Here is a 19,315-nt window from a genome sequence, read left to right as displayed (position 1 = left end):
ATTCTAAGGGCGTGTCTCCGGTCAACAATGCAACAGCGGGAGAGTCGATACGTGGTGATAAAATTCCACACGCGCGATGCGCTCGCAAGCGGACGCGTTTCACATTCTAAAGGAGGCGCTTTCCAAAATTGCCAGGACAACACGGTCGATTCGGAGGGATTCGTACGCCGAAATCGAGTGAATGTCCTGCGTATGCATAAATATATGCAACCATTATTTTAGTTCAGATTATTATTTTTTTGGTCAATTTTGCAGGCATTCTTTACAAAATTGGGTAAATTATATAAATGAATTTTTTTTGGTTGACATTTTTTTTTTTTTTTTTTATCCCACGTGCTCCTCGGAAACATGAACGAGCCATTCTGGCGTGGTGATGACCGTAAGCGGGCAAAAGGTCCACCTGCGGGTTTCGCTAAAGCATCTTCTCGTAATCACGCTCGAACACTCGCCGTGACCTCACAAACGGCATCGATTTTTATTTGATGCTGTTCTTGTTTCAAAGTTAGCAGCGTCGACTTTCCGTGTGGTGCCGAACATCTTTGGAAGATAAAACCCGACCGGATTAACTCGACGAGTTCACGTTCAACCGACGGCTTCTGGAAATGTTCTTCCGGCGACCGTAAAACAACAAAAAAGAAATAAAAAATGTCCGCTGGTTGTCAAACCGATACGAGCAGTGATAAGGTCGAGATGGATGCGCCCAGAAAAGAGTCGTGATTCCCTGGCCGTTGATTTGTTTTATCTCCTGTTTTCATCTTTATTGGTCGGACGAACCGAGGTGGCGCTCGACGGTCCCGCCTCGTGTATGCCGGCGGGGTCCAAAGTCCGCGTATAAATTCACTGGAACCCTCGAGCGGACCCCAGTAAATCCACAATACCGCCAGGGTTTGTGTGCATGCGCCGATGTCGAGGTCTTATCATATTTGAATACCGAAGTGCAGCCCAGTCCGCATGGCCACGTAACGAATGACGTGTGTCAGTATTCGGCGCCACCCGTCCCGTTGGCCGCCTCCTTGTTCTGAGACGTGGAGGGCGGCCGCTGCCTTGTGCCCTACTTCCTTGTGGGCCCGCCAGTGCAAAGTCAAAGTGCCATAAAGCTTCTGTGTCCCAGCGTTTCCTCCTTCTTCACGTTGACACGGCGCAACAGAGGGCGACTCTCCGGAAGGCTCCGATCGGGGATTTCACGACGAGAAGCGATACCACGATCCAAAGGTACGACGCCTGCTTACATTTCATTTTTCCGCCCATCCTTGATGGTGAACTTTTTTTTTTTTTTGGGGGGGGGGGTCAGAATTTAGTATTCCGGCGTTGCTCTGAAAATGAAACTTGTTTTTTTTTTTTCTGTTCTGGATGCTAGGAACATTGCAAATTGGTGATGCTGAGAAAGGTGAGACTGAACTAGCCGTTTATCCAGAGAAATATTCAAACATAATTGCTGCTTTCAGGGCGAGTGGGTTTGGCTGGACTCGGACACCGCCGTGCCCATCGGGGCTCGGGTCAAAGAAACGGCGAGCGGTCGGCGATCGCTGGTCGACGACGCGGGCAAGGTAAGCCCCGGAGGCGCCCTTTGGAATTCGCTGCCGATCGCCGTGGAACGATCCTCCTTTCGCCCAGGAGCACAAGCTGTCGCCGGAGACGGAAGCGTCCCTCAAGATCATGCACCCCACGTCGGTGGAGGGCGTGGACGACATGATCAAGCTGGGTGACATGACGGAGGCCGGCCTGCTGCGAAACCTGCTGCTGCGCCACAAGCAAGGAATCATCTACGTGAGATACGCCAGAGCGAAACAAAGACGGCTTTTGCTTGTACTGCTCATTTCCTTGACCCGACCGAATCCTTCTCGGCTTGTCGCACTTTCCCAAAACTTTGACTTGAAGGATCTCCAGATGTCCTAAATATTCCATATTTTGTATCGCTCGCCTGCGTTGACTCACAGATGATTTGAAGTCATATCCCATTCCAGTTCCGTTTGCTTTGGTATGAATCGTCGGCGGGCAAACTGCGGCCCGTGGGCCACATCCGGCACGGCAAAGATCGGTACAGAGTTGGTATAGAATCTGACATGCCCGCTGGTTCCAGCAGGTTGTGCTGTCACGCCCTCGCCACAGGTCCGGTGATGCGTTGAGTTGACTTTGGCTGTTGTGTTTCTGAACACTTCAACCACCCGCAGTGGACCAAAGAGTACAAATGTCAACAGTGAACGCAGAGCAGCGGTTCTGCCGTTATCAGAAAGCGGCGAAGTAATGCGCGAATTCCCTTGACGGAGTAGCACGTCAAACACGACGCTTCCAACGTTCATTTCCCAAACGTACTTAGTCTGATCTGACGGCACACCTTGGACCGAGAGTGGCCCTGCAAGGATGGGCATTATTTAGATTTTTTTTTCCTACATTTTGAATGTAAAAGTGAGGTTTTTTTTTTTAATTGTCTCAAATATATTTGTCAGCAATTTTCTTCAATGATGGAATTATACTTCTACTCGGGTGATTTCCAAAAGAAATTCCCATCGCCGACGTCGCTCTGCAGATTGAACTTTTGCCACGTATCGAAGTGAAAAGTCTCGGGGAGATCTTAGAAGAGCCCCAAATTCCCACCAAGTGGAACTGCTCAGACTTAAGACCTTTTGACGCTTTTCCTCCAGACTTACACAGGCTCAGTCCTGGTGGCAGTCAACCCTTACCAAGTGTTTCCCATCTATTCGGATGAGCAGGTGAGGCTGTCAGAAAACTTGGTACCGGTGTCAAATTTGATGGCTTTTATCGCCGCACCGTTAACGAGTCTCTTCATCCTGCCGTCCATCAGGTGAGACTGTACCGTGGAAGAAAGCTCGGAGAACTCCCTCCACACATCTTTGCCATCGCCGAATCCTGCCACTTCAACATGAAGCGCCATCTTCGGAACCAGTGTTGCATCATCAGGTCGGAAGACTGCTGCGTAACACAAGCCCGAAGGCGAGATTACAAACCAAAAAAAACAGCCGATGGGGATTTGACGTCTTCTCCCTCTCTCAAAGTGGAGAGTCCGGAGCAGGCAAAACTGAAAGCACCAAGTTGATCTTGCAGTACCTGGCGGCAGTCAGCGGCGAGCTCTCCAAACAGCGGATCGAAGACCAGATCTTGGAGTCCAACCCGATCTTGGAAGGTATTGATTGCAGCATTGAAGACCATCGTCTTTCTCTGGAATTTGGCTTTTCCCTTCAAGTTTCTCGTAGTTGGCCGAGCTATGAAATGTGAAAGCCCGTTTTTGTCGAATCGAAACTTTCCAAGCTTTCGGAAACGCCAAGACCGTCAAGAATGACAACTCCAGTCGTTTTGGAAAATATTTGGAGATCTTCTTCAATGAGGGCGGCGTGATCGAGGGCGCTCGCGTGGAGCAGTACCTGCTGGAGAAATCTCGCGTCTGCCGTCAGGTGAGGCAACTTTCTTGACGGGTCCGCGGGTCGGGCCGCCTGGCCCTGGAGTTTTTTTTTTTTTTTTTTCCATATATCTGCACCCGGCTACCCGGTTCAACCCATTTTCCCGGTACGTTGCTGCAGAAGATGTTGACAGCGGGCTAAAAACGTTGCCGCCAGACGGCCAATCACAAAGCCGTCATTTAGACGACGTATTCAGTTCTTCGCAAAAGTAAACCCACGGCGTGACGTTTACATCTCTTCATGGGACAATGCTGAAGAAATGATGCTTTGGTGCTGCAGTGTCAAACAAGTCAAGAGAAAATGTCCAAACTTGGGCCCAAGTAGCCGTTTTCACCCGCTGCCTGCTTAGTGTTCCGAGGTCTCGGGTGGGAAAGGGGACGGGGACGGGGACGGGGGGGTTTTAGCCTTCATCAGCCCCGTCACGTCGTCAGGGAGGAGCGGCAAAAGTGGGCTCCGTACCCAAGAGGGCTTCAGGCCGTGCTGGCAAGTAACTGTAATGCTGGCCGCAGCAAATATTTGGACTTTTGTTGTCGGTAGCAGTTTGGAACTGAACGTGAGCCGATGGCACCGTGTCGTAAAACCACTTTGCGGCAAAGCTTCCTTTCTTCGGTCTTGATACCGAATCAATCAAACGTGTCCAAAAACGGGAGGCGTGCACCCGCTTTTCCGTTTCCAAAATGGAGGCTTTTCTCCAAAGGCAGCGTTGCGAATTGTTTCCTCCGCCTCAGGCCCAGGAGGAGCGAAACTACCACATCTTCTACTGCATGCTGGCAGGAATCACAGCCGAAGAGAAGAAAAGTCTGCATCTCAAACGTGCCACGGACTACGTCTTCCTTACCAAGGTACGCTACGCTGCTGACTCACGACAAAACTTGGATTGGAATTCCAATCTGCACTCGCTGGCACGTCGCTTGGACTTTGAAGCAAATTTCTCCTTGAGATGAACTAAATTTGGAACGGTCGCCCTCCCAAAGCCTTTGTTAACCATACGCGAAGAGTGTTTTTCTGCATTGTCACCTCCCAGATAAGTACGAGGATGAATTATTACAGGGGGACTGCATCAGATGCGAAGGACGGGACGATGCCGAGGATTTCAGCCGCATTCGATCCGCGATGAAAATTCTGACGTTTTCAGATCAGCAGTCTTACGAGATTCTCCAGCTGCTTGCGGCTATTCTACACCTGGGAAACCTCCACTTTGAAGGCAAGTCTTGTTCCCGGTATGTCATTGTCACAGCGTTAGCAAGCGGGCAGCAGAAACATCATGAGCCACTTGATGACCAAGGTTGACCAAAATTGTTCACGCAGGTTTGATAGTGCACAGAATGAGTGGAATACGAACGAACGAACGAACGGACTTTTTGACCCCGCGGTGCTTGCTTGAATCAACATTTGGAGAGGAAAGGACGTGCCCCCACGTTTAGTGATCCACAAGCCCATTTTCTTGAATCTGAATCGATGATACCTCGTACCGTAGCCGTCTGTGTGCTTCCAGACGAATGGGGGAGGCCGAGCGTCGCGACCGTGCCTGCCCCTGCCCAGGTTCAGACTAATATTCTTCTGCATCTTTCTTATTTGTCACAGCTCACACCCAAAATAACCTGGAGAGCAGCGACGTCAGCAAATCGGAACATTTCGGCATCGCTGCATCATTGCTAAAGGTTGGTTTTGTCTGGCTCAATTTGGAACTGCTGCGATAGATTGATTATTATTATTATTGAATTCCCTGTGTGGATGACTGTGCGTGTTGCGTGTAGGTCCAAAATTCGGTGCTGGCCAACAGTCTGACCCATCGCACCTTCATGACCAACCGAGAGAGGGTGACCAAACCCCTCGACTGCGAGCAGGCCTCTGCATCTCGAGACGCCTTCGTCAAGGTCCGAGCCGGCCGCTAACGTCCGCTCGCGTTTTGACTTTCTTCCCAATGTTCACTTTGCGTCGTGTTTTCCACTCTAACTCGTGGCCTCTTGGAGCCGAAGAACTATGTTTCTGTGAGTTGACCGGCTCCATAAAGACAACGGAAAGTTCTTTTCTGTCCTGTTGGGGCCTTTATAGCCATTTTTATTCAATTATTCATGGATTTTTCCCATTGATTGAAAATTCGTTAAAAAAAAAAAAAAAAAAAAAAGGGAATGGCAAGAAAGCTTTGTTTGGCATCTCCCCGGATAATCTGGACAATTCTGTGGCCCCCAACTCCGTGGAAGGTCATTTTCTGTCGCATCATGACAGGATTCCTATGCACAAAAAAGGAGCTGCGTCAGAAAAGTTCCAGGACTAAGCCCCTTACGCTCACAAGAGGGGTGCCAGAGCCGATGCCAGCTAACATTGGGCGATAGGCGGGCTACACCCTGAACTGGTTGCCGGTCAGCGGCAGGCCCACATATCGACGCCGGGAATGGATCCCGGAAGAATTCGTCAACGAGTCCCTAAAGACGCAGCAGAGAAGGCGAGGGAAGCCTTTTGGGGGATTACTTTCAACAGGGACGACTTGACATGGACCTTTGCCGACACCAGTCCTGGAACCTTTCAGAATCAGAACAACACACACGTTTCTGTGCGTCCGTTTAGAATGCACCAGTCCAACGTCATCAAGTCCAGGAAGTTCTTTTGGAGAATGGAATTGCCCTCCAAAACATTTTTGAACCATTACAGTAGAAGTGAGCAGCTGACCTAATATTTTGGTATTGAAGAAGAACTACACATTAATTCTTACATCTCCAAGCGATGATGATGATGATGATGGTGTTTTTAGTCCTCGGCTCTCGACTTGAGGACCGACGAAGACCCGATTGAACCTTGATGTGTATGTTTTGCCTCTCAGGCAATCTACAATAAACTCTTCGTATGGATTGTCGGGAAAATCAACGGCGTCATCCACAAAAGGATCGCCGACGACCCCAAATCGTCATTTCTGTCAATCGGCCTGCTCGACATATTTGGCTTTGAGAACTTCCAGACGAACAGGTCAGGGTTAGAAAGACTCGCGCTACGACTTTTCGTATCGAAGTCGCCTGCCGAATTGAAAAAAACTTCGTTGTGTGTTGCAGTTTTGAACAGTTGTGCATCAACTTTGCAAATGAGAAGCTGCAGCAGTTCTTTGTGGGCCACATCTTCAAGCTGGAGCAGAAGGAATATCTCAAAGAAAGCATCGTGTGGAATAACATCAAATTCGGGGACAATCAGAAGATTCTGGACCTTCTGGCCGGGAAACCCTGCAACCTCCTGGCTCTCATCGACGAGGAGAGCCTTTTTCCGAAGGTGCCGGCGTCGTAGCGCGTCCGCCGTGAAGCTTTGCGGCCGTTTTCCAGTTGTTGTTGTTGTTGTTGTTGCGCGGCAGGGCTCGGATCTGACCATGCTCGGCAAGATGAATCGGCAGCATCGTGGAGACGAGGCCTACGTCCCCTCCAAGGGGGAACGTGACACCGACTTTGGCATCCGCCATTTTGCCGGCGTTGTTTATTACGACTCCCGAGGTAGGCGAACGGGTTGCCCGAATCCGGTCGGGCCTTCGTCTTGTGCATTCTTTTGTTGTTGTTCGGCAGTAAATCTGAATGTTCATGGGTGACGGTAAGAATTAGGTCATATACCTGTTTGGAAAAAAAAAAAAAAAAAGAGAGAGAGAGAGAGAGAGAGAGAGCTGTTGTATGACGGTAGCCGTTTTCACATTGCCAATGTTGTTTGATTTAGGGCAACTTTTGGACCACCTTCCATTGGCTCGCGAATCCATTTTCACTTTTGCACTTCCAATTCCTCTTCAGTGAAAGGTCCTTCCAAGGCTAAATTTAAAATGCCGTTTGACTTTACATGACAACAATCTCTCTTTCTCTTTGTGCGTTTGTCTGAAGGTTTCCTTGAGAAGAACAGAGACGCCGTCAGCGCTGACATCTTCAAAATGGTCGACTTGTCCTCCAACAAGCTGCTTCAGCAGATTTTCACGGCGGAGCTTTCGTTCAACGGAGTCAAGACGACCAATAGCAAGAGGGTCCTGATCACGCCCGGGAATTCCATGCGGGTATGCAAAGTCGGCATTTCACGAGAGTTCTGTTGCGTGAGAAAATCTGGACCCCCGCCGTTGTCGTTCACGCAGTTGGCTACCGAAGCCCGCAAGCACGTGCCGACCCTCAGCGGGCAGTTCCGGCAGTCTCTGGACTCCCTCATGAAGGCCCTCTCGGTCTGCCAGCCCTACTTCATCCGCTGCTTCAAACCCAACAGCAGCAAGCAGTCCGAGGTGCGTAGCAGCAAGCAAACAATGCAAACGCGAAGTTCTTTTGGGTCCGCTTGCCCACCTGCCGTGCCTTTCTCGGCGTCTTCCATCCGCGTTGGGCGGCGGATCGTCCTTTTCGCAGATGCAACGTGATCGGAATGCCGTACTGAATTCCCGTCTGTTCCGTCGCTCTCAGGACTTTGACCGGGAACTTTGCACGCGTCAGCTGCGGTACTCCGGCATGATGGATACCATCCGGATCCGGAAACTGGGCTATCCCGTTCGCCACAGCTTTGCCGAATTCCTGACCCGCTACAGAGTGCTCCTGAAGACGACCGTCTGCGACCCCAAAACTGTTAGTCGCGCTTTGCTCCCGGAAATCTTTTGATGGAACACATTTCACTGCTAACCTACGGTCGGGTTCGGCATCGTCGTTGACGGGTCACCTGCCACTTCATTAGGGACACCTTGGCCCTTTCGAATATTTTCACGCATACTGTATGGAGGATAATTGTCGGAGATGCATTCATTTGAAAAAGTGTTTGACAAGATGCAAGGCATCGAGACCCGAAACTGCAAAGCACTGCCGCATTCCGTGCACATGAGCGTAGTTCCTTTTGAAAAGAAGACGATTGAACGGAGCTTTTGCTTTGGATTAAAATCACATCGAGCAAGTCGACCTAGTGGAGTGGCCAGCAAGTGGACGTTTCTGCCCGGTGCGACGCTCCATCAAATGTTCTCTCCGCAGAACACGGCGGCCGCCTGTTGCGACGCCATCTGCAGGACGGCGTTGGCGGCGCCTGACCAGTGGAAAATCGGCAAGACCAAGATCTTCCTGAAGGTTCTGAAAAGCTTTTGTTGAACAAAGTTTTGCATTTCTTGCTTCATCGCCGAGTCGGAGTCATTCTGACCATCAGCAGCTGTCAAGCTAGAGCGCTGGAAACGCTTGTGTTGTTTTGCAGGATGCTCACGACGCTATCCTGGAACGTTTGAGGGAAGAAGAACTCGGCAGGAAAGCTCTCGTGATCCAGCGATTCATGCTGGGGTACAAGCACAGGTGCGACTTTCACTCTCCGCATAGCTCGGACAAATCTGAACTTCAACGCAGAAAATTTTGACTGCCGAGTTCTACACTGGGACTGTCCGATTTCATTCTGCAGCTGCTTTGGAATGTTGGCACACACACACACACACCAAAAAAAAGGAAATTATGACCGCAGAAACTCCTTGTAGGACTTGGCGGTGACTTTATACGTGGTGCAGCTTCAGTTGTTACTCTTACTCTTCACCTTTTTCAGACAATCTTTTTTGAAGAAGCGGAGAGCAGCCGCGGTCTTGCAGAAAAACTGGAGAGCTTACAGGGACAAGAGGGCAAGGAAAGAGGTCGGATTTGGAAGATTGCGGCTGACATCCTGCAGCTATTTTAAAATTGTCTCAAACCTTTTTTTCCTCCCACTCTCCTCAAAACAGATGCTGCGGGGTTTCGAGCGCCTCGTGTCCACGATTCGCGGTCGCAAGCTTCAGTATCAGTTCCGAAGAGAACGGGCGGCGGCACTCACGCTGCAAGCGCATGTATGGCATCCACGTCGTGTTTGCACGCAATTTGTACCCACCTGCCGTATCGCTTTAGTCAAGCATCACATTTTCGAGGCAACGTCTTTTTTGGAAACGATAGACAAATAGAGAATGTACGTAACGACTTCACCCGCCAAGCGTGCAAAACAGAAAGTTTGTCTCGTTACCAGAATAACTCGAGATTTTCCACATAGGTGTTGATTTTATTGATTCCATTTTTTTGGAACGTGACGCAGCTATTTTATAGCTTCTAGCTTTGCAGTTGAAGTTTTGTTCAGGTCTAAACATCCTAAAGCGAGATGGAGTCCACATGAGATGAGTAATCCCCCGAGACGATGTGTAGGTGCGAGGCCACCAGGCCAGGAAGCGTTGGAAGCGGAAGAGAGAGGCGGCCGCGCTGCTGCAGGCTTCCACCGGAGGACTCCTGGCAAGAAGATCCTCTCCGGAAAGGGAGATTGCGGTAAACGCCGAACCTCTCGGAATCCTGAGCAGGCTTTTTTTCCCCAGTTTCCCCACACTCTCTGCCCAACGCTTCTCCCAGAAGCTTCCTGAGCCGCACGCGCCAGACCAGCGTGAATCCGAAGAGGACCTTGCCTTGGAGCTCCAGCGCCGACTAGAAGACGTCGTCATTCAGGCTCAGCGAGCTGACGAGGAGCCCGAGCCCGAGCCCGAGCCCATCGCTGAGCTGGATTCGGATTCGGTGGAGGGGAAAAGCGACGTCCCGCCCGTACCTCTTGTGACCGTTACAGTCTGCGAAGAATTGGAATCCGAGGAAATGGAGGTTTGAACCAACGTAAAGCGATCTTTAAAAGCGTACAGCCGGGCCTAGCGCGTCTTTGTTTGCGCTGCGCAGAAAACGGAGAGCAGGTCCGGGTTGAGCGCTTCAGCCTCTGGCACGACGACCCCGACGCCGTCCCTCCTTGAAGAAGAAGACGAAGACGAAGATGACTTTGAGGATTTCGCCGAGGAGTTTTCCTTCTACAGGTTTAGCCTTCTTCACTTCCAGGGTGACGCGAGCAACACGCACATATACCAGAGGCTCAAGAAGCCGCTTCTCCAACACGACGACGAGGGCGACTCACTGGTGAACAGTCGAGCGTGCAGCACGCCGGGATTGCTCCGCTCTATTCGCACCTCACCTGTGGTGACTCCCTAGGCCTGCCTGACCGTATGGTGGATCATCCTCCGATTCATGGGGGACCTGCCGGAGCCCAGAGCTCAGGACGCCACTTCTCAGGTCTCCCTCAGCATCTCTCGCCAACTGCCTCAAAGGCAGGGCAGGAGGCTCAGCAACCTGGTGGGACTCGACCAGGTGAGCGTCACCGGACTTTGGTTCCGGCGCTCGCTCGCTTTGCTGATGAAATACCCGACCTGACTAAGGCCGAATGTCAAAACCGAGCAAACCTTTCGAAGCGCTGGACACAGAAGGGAGAAAAAAATCCATCCATCCTTTTCCCGCAACGCTTATCCTCATTAGGGCCGCGGGGCAGGAAAAGATTTCCCGTTTGTTTGTTTGTTTGTTTTTTCCGGCATTTGTATAACTTGGTACTGTCACCTTCCATCCTAGAAAATTCTAAGGAAGAACAGGAAAAAACACGGGAACAGGAAAGCCTCTTCTGCAATTCTTGAGGAGGTCAGTCCGCACGCTCCCGTATTTGAATGTTGGTTGTTTATCATTCCGTGACTTCCTTTTGCTCCCAAACAGCCAGAGAACTTGACGGAGGATGAGGACGTTTTGATCGGAGAGGGTCCCACACTGGACAGGCCGCTTTCCCCCCTGGAAAAATTGCACATTATTGTTGGATACGCTCTGTCCAAACGAGGCATAAGGTGAGAAGGTGGCGCGCGGCCCGAGTGGCTTTGTGCGCGGGAAGACCAATTCCATTTTCAGATGGTCGACGCAGACGTGCAGAAGAATCCTCACTTCCTTCTCAGCCTTTTAATTCTTCTCTCGATTGTGTCTGACAGAGATGAGATTTACTGTCAGATCTGTAAGCAGCTGACCAAGAATCCGAGCAGAGCGAGCCGATTGCAAGGATGGGCCCTCCTCGCCGTCTGCCTGGGGATCTTCCCCCCGACGGATCTCCTCGTCGAGGTCAGCTTCGGAAAATTCGGGTCTTGAGATCGCATCGATGACAGCGTGCAAATAGCCGCCATTTTTGTGTGGGCACATTTGGAGGGAACACATCAAACGATCCCCACACGCCGCCATTTCCCACAAACATCAACATCAACTTTGTAGGCCAGCTTGCTCTCAGATACCTTTTCAGGTCTGCCCCTGGATTTTTGACCCGAGTTCATTTTCATTTGCACCCAAGATTGAACTTCCCGGCTGATGTTCTTTTCCCATCTATTTTGTAAAGTGTAGCAGTCTCCCCTGTAGAAAAATCCCCGCACAACGTGATGCTGCCACTACGCGTCCGGTACCTAACAAGAGTTTTGTTTTTGTTTTTTTTTTTTGTTTTTTCTCAGATGACAGAGGTGTGAGTCCAAGATGAAGATGTTTTCCTTTAGTGTTTCCATTGCCCTGTTGCATATCTAAATGGTGGCATTTTGAGAGCAAAAATCAAATTTGCGTCACTGCACCCACACAGTTTAGATCTAGGCCACATTTGCAAACGTTGGCTGTGACACGAGCAACAAAAGAACGCTCGCTGAGCGCCGGGATGTGCTGGCGTACGACGTGTTTTTTTTTTTTTTTGGTTTTTTTTCTGCACATCAGTCGTGATGTCGGGGTTAGGGTTAGCGTTTGGTCCGGAACAATTCGAGTCGAAGAATAGCAAAAGATGAACAACGTGGCGGATCGCGTGAGCAACACTTTGATTTTCAGTCAAATGATGCGTTTTATCGCCGTTCATCATTCGAGCTCCGCGATTTTCTTTTTATTCCCGGTCTTGACTGCAGGTTTGATTTTCCTCAAATGAGTACTCCACGCGTCCCATTTCCCTCTTCCGCACAGTTTTTGCAGGACTTCGTCCGCAGGGGCCCGGACGGTTACGCGGAATATTGCAGCCGGCGTCTGGATCGCATTCGAGCCAACGGAGAAAGAAAAGAGCTGCCCTGTTGGCTGGAACTCCAGGTACGCACTGCCTGCGCGGTCTTGAGCTCTTCGCCCGTGCGTTCAGGGAGCGGCGAGGTGCAAAAAAACGGTCGGTCCTTTTCCCCGGTGACAGGCGGCCAAGGCCAAGGATCCCATCGAAGTGACGGCGACTCTGGCCGACGGCAAGACCGTCAGCCTGCAGCTGGACTCGGCCTCCACCTCCGCGGAGGTCTGTCGAGCTGCGGCCGAGCAGATTCTCCTGCGAGACGCGTATGGATTCTCGCTCTACATTCGCCTCTTTGATAAAGTGAGCTTGACTGGACTTGGCTTGAGGGATTTCAGCGAGGGCCGACTTCAGCGCAGTTGCGGACGCTGATCCTTTTGCCCTTTTGGACCCCAGATGTGGTCTCTGGGCAGCTGTGGCAAGCACGTGCTGGACGCCGTGTCCCAGTGCGAGCAGGAGATGAGGCGACAGGGCAAGCCGGAGAAGGACACCCCCGTGGAGTTCAGCATCCGCAAGGAGCTCTTCACGCCCTGGCACGACTGCTCCGAAGACCCCGTCAGCACCGACCTCATCTACAAGCAGCTCGTTCAGGGCGTCAAGTCGGGAGAGTACGCCAGCGAAAAGGTCAGCCTCCAAACGCGAAGCCTTCCAAACCGCCCTTGTACGATAATCGCGAGGAGGCGCACATGCAGGAGCCCTCGCACAATCGATTGCAGATTCCAGAAAATTGGGCCCCGACGACGAGGCGCCATCTTTCACGGAACTCTCGCAGAAGAGCCTTCGGGCCCGTTGGTTACACTTTGGGGGACTCCTAAAGAAAGTACCGGTACTCTCAGAGAAGGTCATGATTGAACTCTTTCTTGGTTTGTGGTGCTCGACCCGTTTGATGCGGTACAAGTTACTACAACTGCAGTAAGGCACAGATTTTCGATGAGCTCCTGTGACCGTGAATCAAAACTCCGCACTTTGTGTGACATGTTTGCAATATGTACAAAACCGCACGTGCACTTTCCTGTTCTTAGCTGCACATGTTTTGTATCCCCCCCAAACTGTTGTGCGGTGGGTGGCTAAGATGACTTTCCGCCCTCAGGAAGACGACTATGTCCTGATGGCAACGAAGCACTACTACGTCCAGTTTGGCTCGACATTCAGCAAAGAGAACGTGCAGAGGGTTGTCGAGGACTGCATCGCCATCCCTCTGATCGAGAACAAGTCCATGGCCAAATGGGTCCAACTCATCAGCTCGGCATACTTGCAGGTCAATGCGGCGCCTGCCCCTCGCACCCAAAATTCTGGCTCATATCTTGGTTCCTAAGACCTAATTTGACTTTTTTTTTTTTTGGGCGCTAACCTCCCAGGGTGCCTACACGAAGGGGACCGTGAGCCGAGAGAGCGTGAAAGGAGAACTCGTGGACGGCGGTCGAGTGAACTGGCCGGCCCACTTCTCCAAGTTCTATGAAGTTACCATGATCTCAGGTCGGTCGTCGTGCTGCGAATCCATCGTCTCGCCGCCTCCGCTCGGCTAAACGGGAATTTGGTCTTTTCTTTCTCGAGCTTGTAAATGGCGACTTGACTAGGTAGCGTTACGCTACATGAATAAGAGAGAGACTTTCCCATATTTAGTGGCGGCACCTTCGGGTCAACGAGCAGCAGTTGGTTGATTCTTCAAAAAGGACTCTATTTAGATTGATTCTATAGTCATACGTAAAAATCTGCGACTAATATTACTGCCGAAACTTTTCTTGACATTCGTCTCGATGTCCGTATTGTACTGCCTCCTGGTGTCCAAAGTGCGCACACCAGAAAGGAGTTCAACGCGGGGATGGAATGGATTAATGGCCTTTGCTTTCGTGTCAAAAGGGAAAGATGATTTGAGTTATTGTCGTCAGAAAGCGAATAAAAGTTGTGTCCATCCACAGGACCCACGTTGCCCAAAAGCAAGTTTGTCATGGCTGTAAACTGGAGCGGCATCTTCTTCATGGACGGACGAGACAAGAAACTGCTGGAGCTGCCTTACTTGGAGGTACAGCAAGTCAGCAAGCTGAGGTACGCTTCGGGCTCTGCGTCCTTTTGGCACTTTTGGGCAGCTCTGATCGGCCCCCCCACGGTGGCCCCTTCCCCCCCCCCAGCGAGCAAACTGTGAGCGTCGGCACAGTTCGAGGCCAGTTCGTCCTGGTGTGCGGCGAAGCCGACGACGTGGTCGCGCTCGTTGACCGAAACCTGAGCGGGTTACGCGCCCGCTCGGTGTTCGCGCTGGCCCAGCACGACAGCAGTAAAACGGGTAGGAGCGGAGCGCGTGTTTAGTATAGGCGCCGACGTGACGGACCTCTCCCCTCCGCCAGATGATTCCAGATTCCTGGTGTGTAAACAAGGAGACCTCTTGCTGGTGGAAAACGATCCAGGATTTTCCTCAGACAAGAACCTGGTCAAAGCTACGAATCAGAAGACAAACGTGAGAGGTGCCATCCGCAAGGATGCTTTGACCTTTCTCCCGACTCTCAGCAGACCCGCAGATGACGTGCTGGTATGAGATTTGCGATGACGTCAAAAGCCTCCGAGAACGAAGCCTCCTTTTCATTTCTTTGACCCTCTCAGGAGCTGCTGAGTCCAGGCCACGGCAAATCATCCGTCACACAAAGTGGACCCCAGCGAGAGGAAACTGTCGCTCCTGTCTCTTTAAGAGAGTTTGCGCTTGACAATTTTAGGTGCTCTTCCAAATCACTTTTCTTCATCTTGAAGCTTTTCCGCCACGTCTGTCGAATTCAAAGCAACCTGTCATGCTTTTTATGTACAAACAGCATACTCGCAATTTGAGGATTTTTTTTTTTTTTTTTTTTTTTCTCCAGTTTCCTTTCATTTTTCTTTTTCGTCCATCATCAGTGGAATTTTTTCATTTTTTTTGCCGTTCAATTTCTTTCCCTCGTGTCGCAGACCTTTAGGTAAAGAGAGGCTGTGGGTGAATTCCAAGGAACTGCTGAAGCAGCCGCTGATGAAGGACCTGGTCCGCAATTCTGACCTCAACTACCTCGCCTGCAACGCCTTTACCGATATCCTCTCAGTGCCGACGGCGTAGAAAAGATCCGTTTGAGCGCGGTCGACCGCTCCCCGTCCGATGTGATCCGTACGTTTTCCATCGCGTTGGCTATTTTTGAAGCGGGCATTCGAGGAAACTCGATTACGCGCCGTTTGAAAGCCAACTACGTGAAATCCTTTGCGATGGTCCTTCAAAATGGGCGCCTTTTATCTCAGACCCAAGAATCCTCCTTGTGATTTTTTTTTTTTTTTTTCCCCCGACTGTGGGATGAGGAAATCCTTGACCTTGCTCGCTACCCATTTTGAAGTACATGGGCGACTACCCCATCAAGCAGATCCGAAGTCCCATAGAGCTGACCGACCAGATCTTCGGGCCGGCTACGCAACACCGACTTCTGCAGGATGAGATCTACTGCCAGATCATGAGGCAGATGACCAATAACGGCAACAGGTGAAGGCGCCCGTGGATGTCCGTGTCGGGCTTTATCGCAGTCGTGTCGCTAAGTCGATGAATGCCGCCCGCCCGCCGAGCAGGTCGAGCATGGAGCGGGGCTGGCAGCTCATGTGGTTGTGTTCAGGCTTGTTCCCGCCCAGTCAGAATTTGATGAAGCATGCCCAGCGTTTCCTGGAGTCCCGACCCCGAGAACCGCTGGCCGCCGGGTGTCTCCAGCGGCTCCAGCAGATGCGCAGGTCAGACTGCGTACGAAAAAGACGCTCGTCACCGACGGGACATTTGCACAATGGCGGCAGCGGTGGGTAGTGTCGCTTCACGTTCAACTCCAGGAGGAGTACTCTTACGTTTGAATAGGAGGACTCGAGTCAAAGTTAAAAAAATAATAATAATAATAATAAAATAGTGAGTCAAGAACGAGTTTGAAGTGGCCTGAAATTGACTGACTTGGGCTTTTTTTTTTTTTTTTGGTCCCAATATGAGTCCGTCCGTCCGTCCGTCCGTCCGCAAGCGGCGTCTCAATCATTGTAACGGAGAAAGTATCAATCCTTCGCATAAATACTCAAGAACAGCGAAAGTACTCTGACCAGTACAGCTTCTGGAAAGTGTGACTTGATTTCAATGCGATGGAGTAGTTGTAGCACGTTACTACCCACCTCTGATACGCAGTACTGTTGATACAGTGCCACATACGCAGTACTAGATCCGAACGCTTCCGCGTGCTTTGAAGTCGGCGGCACGCGTCCATCTGTTGTGTGTTTGATATGCTCAGTAAGGAGCCCAGGAAACATCCTCCTCCTCTGCTCGAAGTGGATGCCATACAACAGAACAGCACCCATATTTTCCATAAAATTCACTTTCCAAATGACACCAACGACGTAAGCCGCACGCATCGCACTCCTGCAAATCTCTTTCGGGGTTTTTTTGTTCCTCACGCGTCGCTCGTACCCTTCAGATATTCGAGGTGACATCTACGACGACGATCCAAGATCTGTGCTCCAATATTGCTTCTCAGCTCCAACTGAGCTCGCCCGACGGCTACGGCCTCTATTTGAAAACCTCAAATAAGGTTTGGCTCTTTTGGTCTTTTCCGCGCAAGTTTGGAGACGAGGAGCGGGAAAAAGTAATTTGTAAAACGTTGGGCTGTCTTTTTTTTTTTTTAACTTTCAGATGCTGAGCTTGACTGAGCAGAACTATATCTTTGACAGTTTGCGGGAGGCAACTGACATTTCAAAGAAAGGAAAGAAAGTCCGAGAAGGTAACGGAGGCCGTCCGGCGTACGGAGCGCCAACTGTTTTCGTTCTGTGTTTACGGGCTTCTCTTTCTCTTCCGCAACGGACGTTTGTCTCCCCAGTCAACTTAGCCTACGCTCTGATTTTCAAGAGGAAGCTGTGGTTTAACGTGATCCCAGGAAAGGACTCGGTCGCGGACCTCACCTTCCACTTCCCTCAGGTACGCCAAGCGCCCTCCGACGTGGCGAATCCTTTCCGACGTGTAACTCTCGTATTCTCCGCCGCCGCCGCCGCGAAGGAACTGCCTAAATATCTGCTGGGGTATCACAAGTGCAGCAAAGAGGACATGATCAAAGTCGGCGGGCTGCTTTTCAGAGCCAAAGTGGATTCTGACAGGTCGCAGTTCATCATGATCCCCAAAATGCTGCGACACCTGGTCCCTGCCGACCACATCAAGAGCGCATCCCCCGAGGAATGGAAGAAGGTAACTGCGGGTGGGCGGGCGGAAAGGGAACTTTCCAAGGTGGATCCGACGGAGACCCCCTCGGGATGGCTGGTGCAGCGTCGCATTCCTTGAAAAGTTTCTTTCCCGCTAGCACATCATGTCCTCGTACAACAAGCAGAGCGGCATCACGGTGGACGAATGCAAAGTTGCCTTCCTGCGGGCCATCTCCGGCTGGCCCACCTTCGGCTGCACCTTCTTTGAAGTCAAAGTAAGTTCCAAGGATGAGAGGAAAGCCTCGCAGCCGCCACTTGTGCTCACCTGCGCGCCTCTAAAAGCCTTTTAACGGCTTCCAGGTGGCTCTTTTTCCGCGCTTGCTATTCGTGCAGACGGGAACCAAAGACGATTGAATGGATTCAATTTGTTTGACTCTTTGTACTATTGCAGAATTCTAGTCCAACAAATGACAAGTCCAATTTGAAAAAATATGTATTCAATTGGGAATGGGGCACATTTCTACTTTTGACTGGCACGTTAGCTAGCGCATCTCTCTGCAAGTACATTTTTTTTTTTTGGGAGGGGGGGGGGTTTGTTTTCCATTGACATGCATTATTGCGTCTTCTCTATTCCTACATCTGGTCGGTCCCCAAATTGTTCGAGGGTGCAAAGAGCACGGCCAGAAATCCGCCGTTTAAAACACAGGCCACAGTCAAGAGTTTGACGAAATAAATCCACAGATTGCAAACAAAGCCCGACGAATCGCAAACGCACACACTCCGAGGGAGGAAATGCGAGTAAAGAGCAATGTTTAGCTTGATTTTTTTCTATAAATACAGTAGTGTATGGATTCTGGGTACCCGTAGTGCTTCTCGCTGACTACATCGGCTGGACCGTTAGTTTGAGGAATGCGGGCAATCGCCTGTTCACACCACATCCTTCTGGGCTTCTCTTTACGTCATACACGCAGAAAACAGTTGCCTTTAACAGGGGAGTTTGTGCAATGTGTGTGGCTAGTGAACTCAAGTGGAAAAATGTATGTTTAGGAGGTATTACATAACAGTAGTTGTGTGTATATATATATATATATAATAATAATTGGTCACAACCACGTGAATTTCAGTTATTTTATGGAACATCACCCCCGAGCTTTTCGCGTAAATATGGTAAATGTGCACATCATTCGTGGTGATCGTTTGTATTTTTGCAGCAAACGTGCGAGTCGAGCTACCCGAGTCCAGTATTGATTGCCATCAGCAAGCAAGGTGTGAGTTTAATAGACCCAAAATCAAAGGTAAGCACGCTCGCAGATGTTGGACTGTTGGGACTGGCTCACAATCACAGTTCCTGACCAGTTCCACGGTCTCATGAATTTCGGGAGGGCACTCATGCTGAAATGGCAAAAGGGCCCCGCAAGACCGCCTTCAAACGTATTTGCTTGCAATGGGACTCTCGCAGGAGTTGCTGGTCATGCACCCGTTCAGCCGCATCACAGAGTGCCACAGCAGGGACGGCCACTTCCAGATGACCGTCGGCACCTTGCTCAGAGGCAACGTGTTTGCCTGCGAAACCTCGCAGGTGAGGCGCTCGCTACGTACGGTGGGCTGCTTCGGGAATGGAACGGTCGCTGACCGACTGTGCCGCTGCGTTGCAGGGCCACACCATGGAGGACCTTCTCAGATCTTACGTCAGGATGTATGAAAGGCAAAGGGAGGCCTTTCGATCCGGAAACCACATGTTCGCTTGAGCCGCACCAAAGTAGACACAAATAAGAAGATTGCCAATGAGCTTTCATTTGGTCATCGGCTTCATTTTAATTGCAATTCATACTTCTTCTTCTTCTTTTTTTTTTTTGGGGGGGGGGGGGGGGGGGATATGCTCCTGTATAGACTGATCAAGACTATAAATTATACAACAATAA

General features: G+C 50.7%; 1 protein-coding gene across 3 annotated transcripts; it reads left to right on the top strand.

Annotated features, from left to right (window-relative positions):
• The first annotated feature begins 352 nt into the window (after window positions 1–352).
• LOC133511515 (unconventional myosin-VIIa-like) lies at window positions 353–19,239 on the top strand. 3 transcript variants are annotated; one of them, XM_061840503.1, is made up of 50 exons: window positions 353–1,212; window positions 1,358–1,387; window positions 1,446–1,547; window positions 1,615–1,767; window positions 2,643–2,711; window positions 2,804–2,919; window positions 3,015–3,142; window positions 3,268–3,410; window positions 4,145–4,258; window positions 4,467–4,620; window positions 5,001–5,077; window positions 5,174–5,293; window positions 6,238–6,380; window positions 6,464–6,674; window positions 6,754–6,889; window positions 7,262–7,428; window positions 7,504–7,644; window positions 7,817–7,975; window positions 8,369–8,461; window positions 8,583–8,677; window positions 8,919–9,003; window positions 9,091–9,192; window positions 9,539–9,655; window positions 9,737–9,976; window positions 10,049–10,279; window positions 10,352–10,507; window positions 10,763–10,828; window positions 10,901–11,025; window positions 11,164–11,290; window positions 12,155–12,274; window positions 12,369–12,542; window positions 12,636–12,863; window positions 13,330–13,497; window positions 13,598–13,715; window positions 14,159–14,285; window positions 14,369–14,520; window positions 14,582–14,763; window positions 14,835–14,944; window positions 15,171–15,286; window positions 15,570–15,723; window positions 15,807–15,962; window positions 16,496–16,601; window positions 16,679–16,792; window positions 16,894–16,981; window positions 17,078–17,175; window positions 17,254–17,439; window positions 17,552–17,668; window positions 18,605–18,688; window positions 18,853–18,972; window positions 19,049–19,239. In XM_061840503.1, exons 2-50 carry the CDS (start codon window positions 1,376–1,378, stop codon window positions 19,139–19,141), a joined length of 6,393 nt encoding a protein of 2,130 aa, XP_061696487.1. In that variant the 5' UTR covers window positions 353–1,212; window positions 1,358–1,375; the 3' UTR covers window positions 19,142–19,239. The 3 variants fall into 3 exon arrangements, with proteins under 3 accessions (XP_061696487.1, XP_061696486.1, XP_061696485.1); XM_061840502.1 differs by having other exon boundaries at window positions 9,740–9,976; window positions 16,894–17,175; XM_061840501.1 differs by having other exon boundaries at window positions 16,894–17,175.
• Window positions 19,240–19,315: the final 76 nt, after the last annotated feature.

The sequence above is a fragment of the Syngnathoides biaculeatus genome, chromosome 13 (genome assembly GCF_019802595.1).
Source record: "Syngnathoides biaculeatus isolate LvHL_M chromosome 13, ASM1980259v1, whole genome shotgun sequence".
Lineage (NCBI taxonomy): Eukaryota > Metazoa > Chordata > Actinopteri > Syngnathiformes > Syngnathidae > Syngnathoides > Syngnathoides biaculeatus.
The sequence above is the reverse complement of the archived record's forward strand: the minus strand, read 5'-3'. Positions and strand labels throughout refer to the sequence as shown.

Coding starts and splice junctions, on each gene's coding strand:
- LOC133511515 (XM_061840501.1), top strand. Junction 16,793..16,893: donor ATTTGAAAACCTCAAATAAG/GTTTGGCTCTTT, acceptor TTTAACTTTCAG/ATGCTGAGCTTGACTGAGCA. Junction 17,176..17,253: donor TCACCTTCCACTTCCCTCAG/GTACGCCAAGCG, acceptor GCCGCCGCGAAG/GAACTGCCTAAATATCTGCT.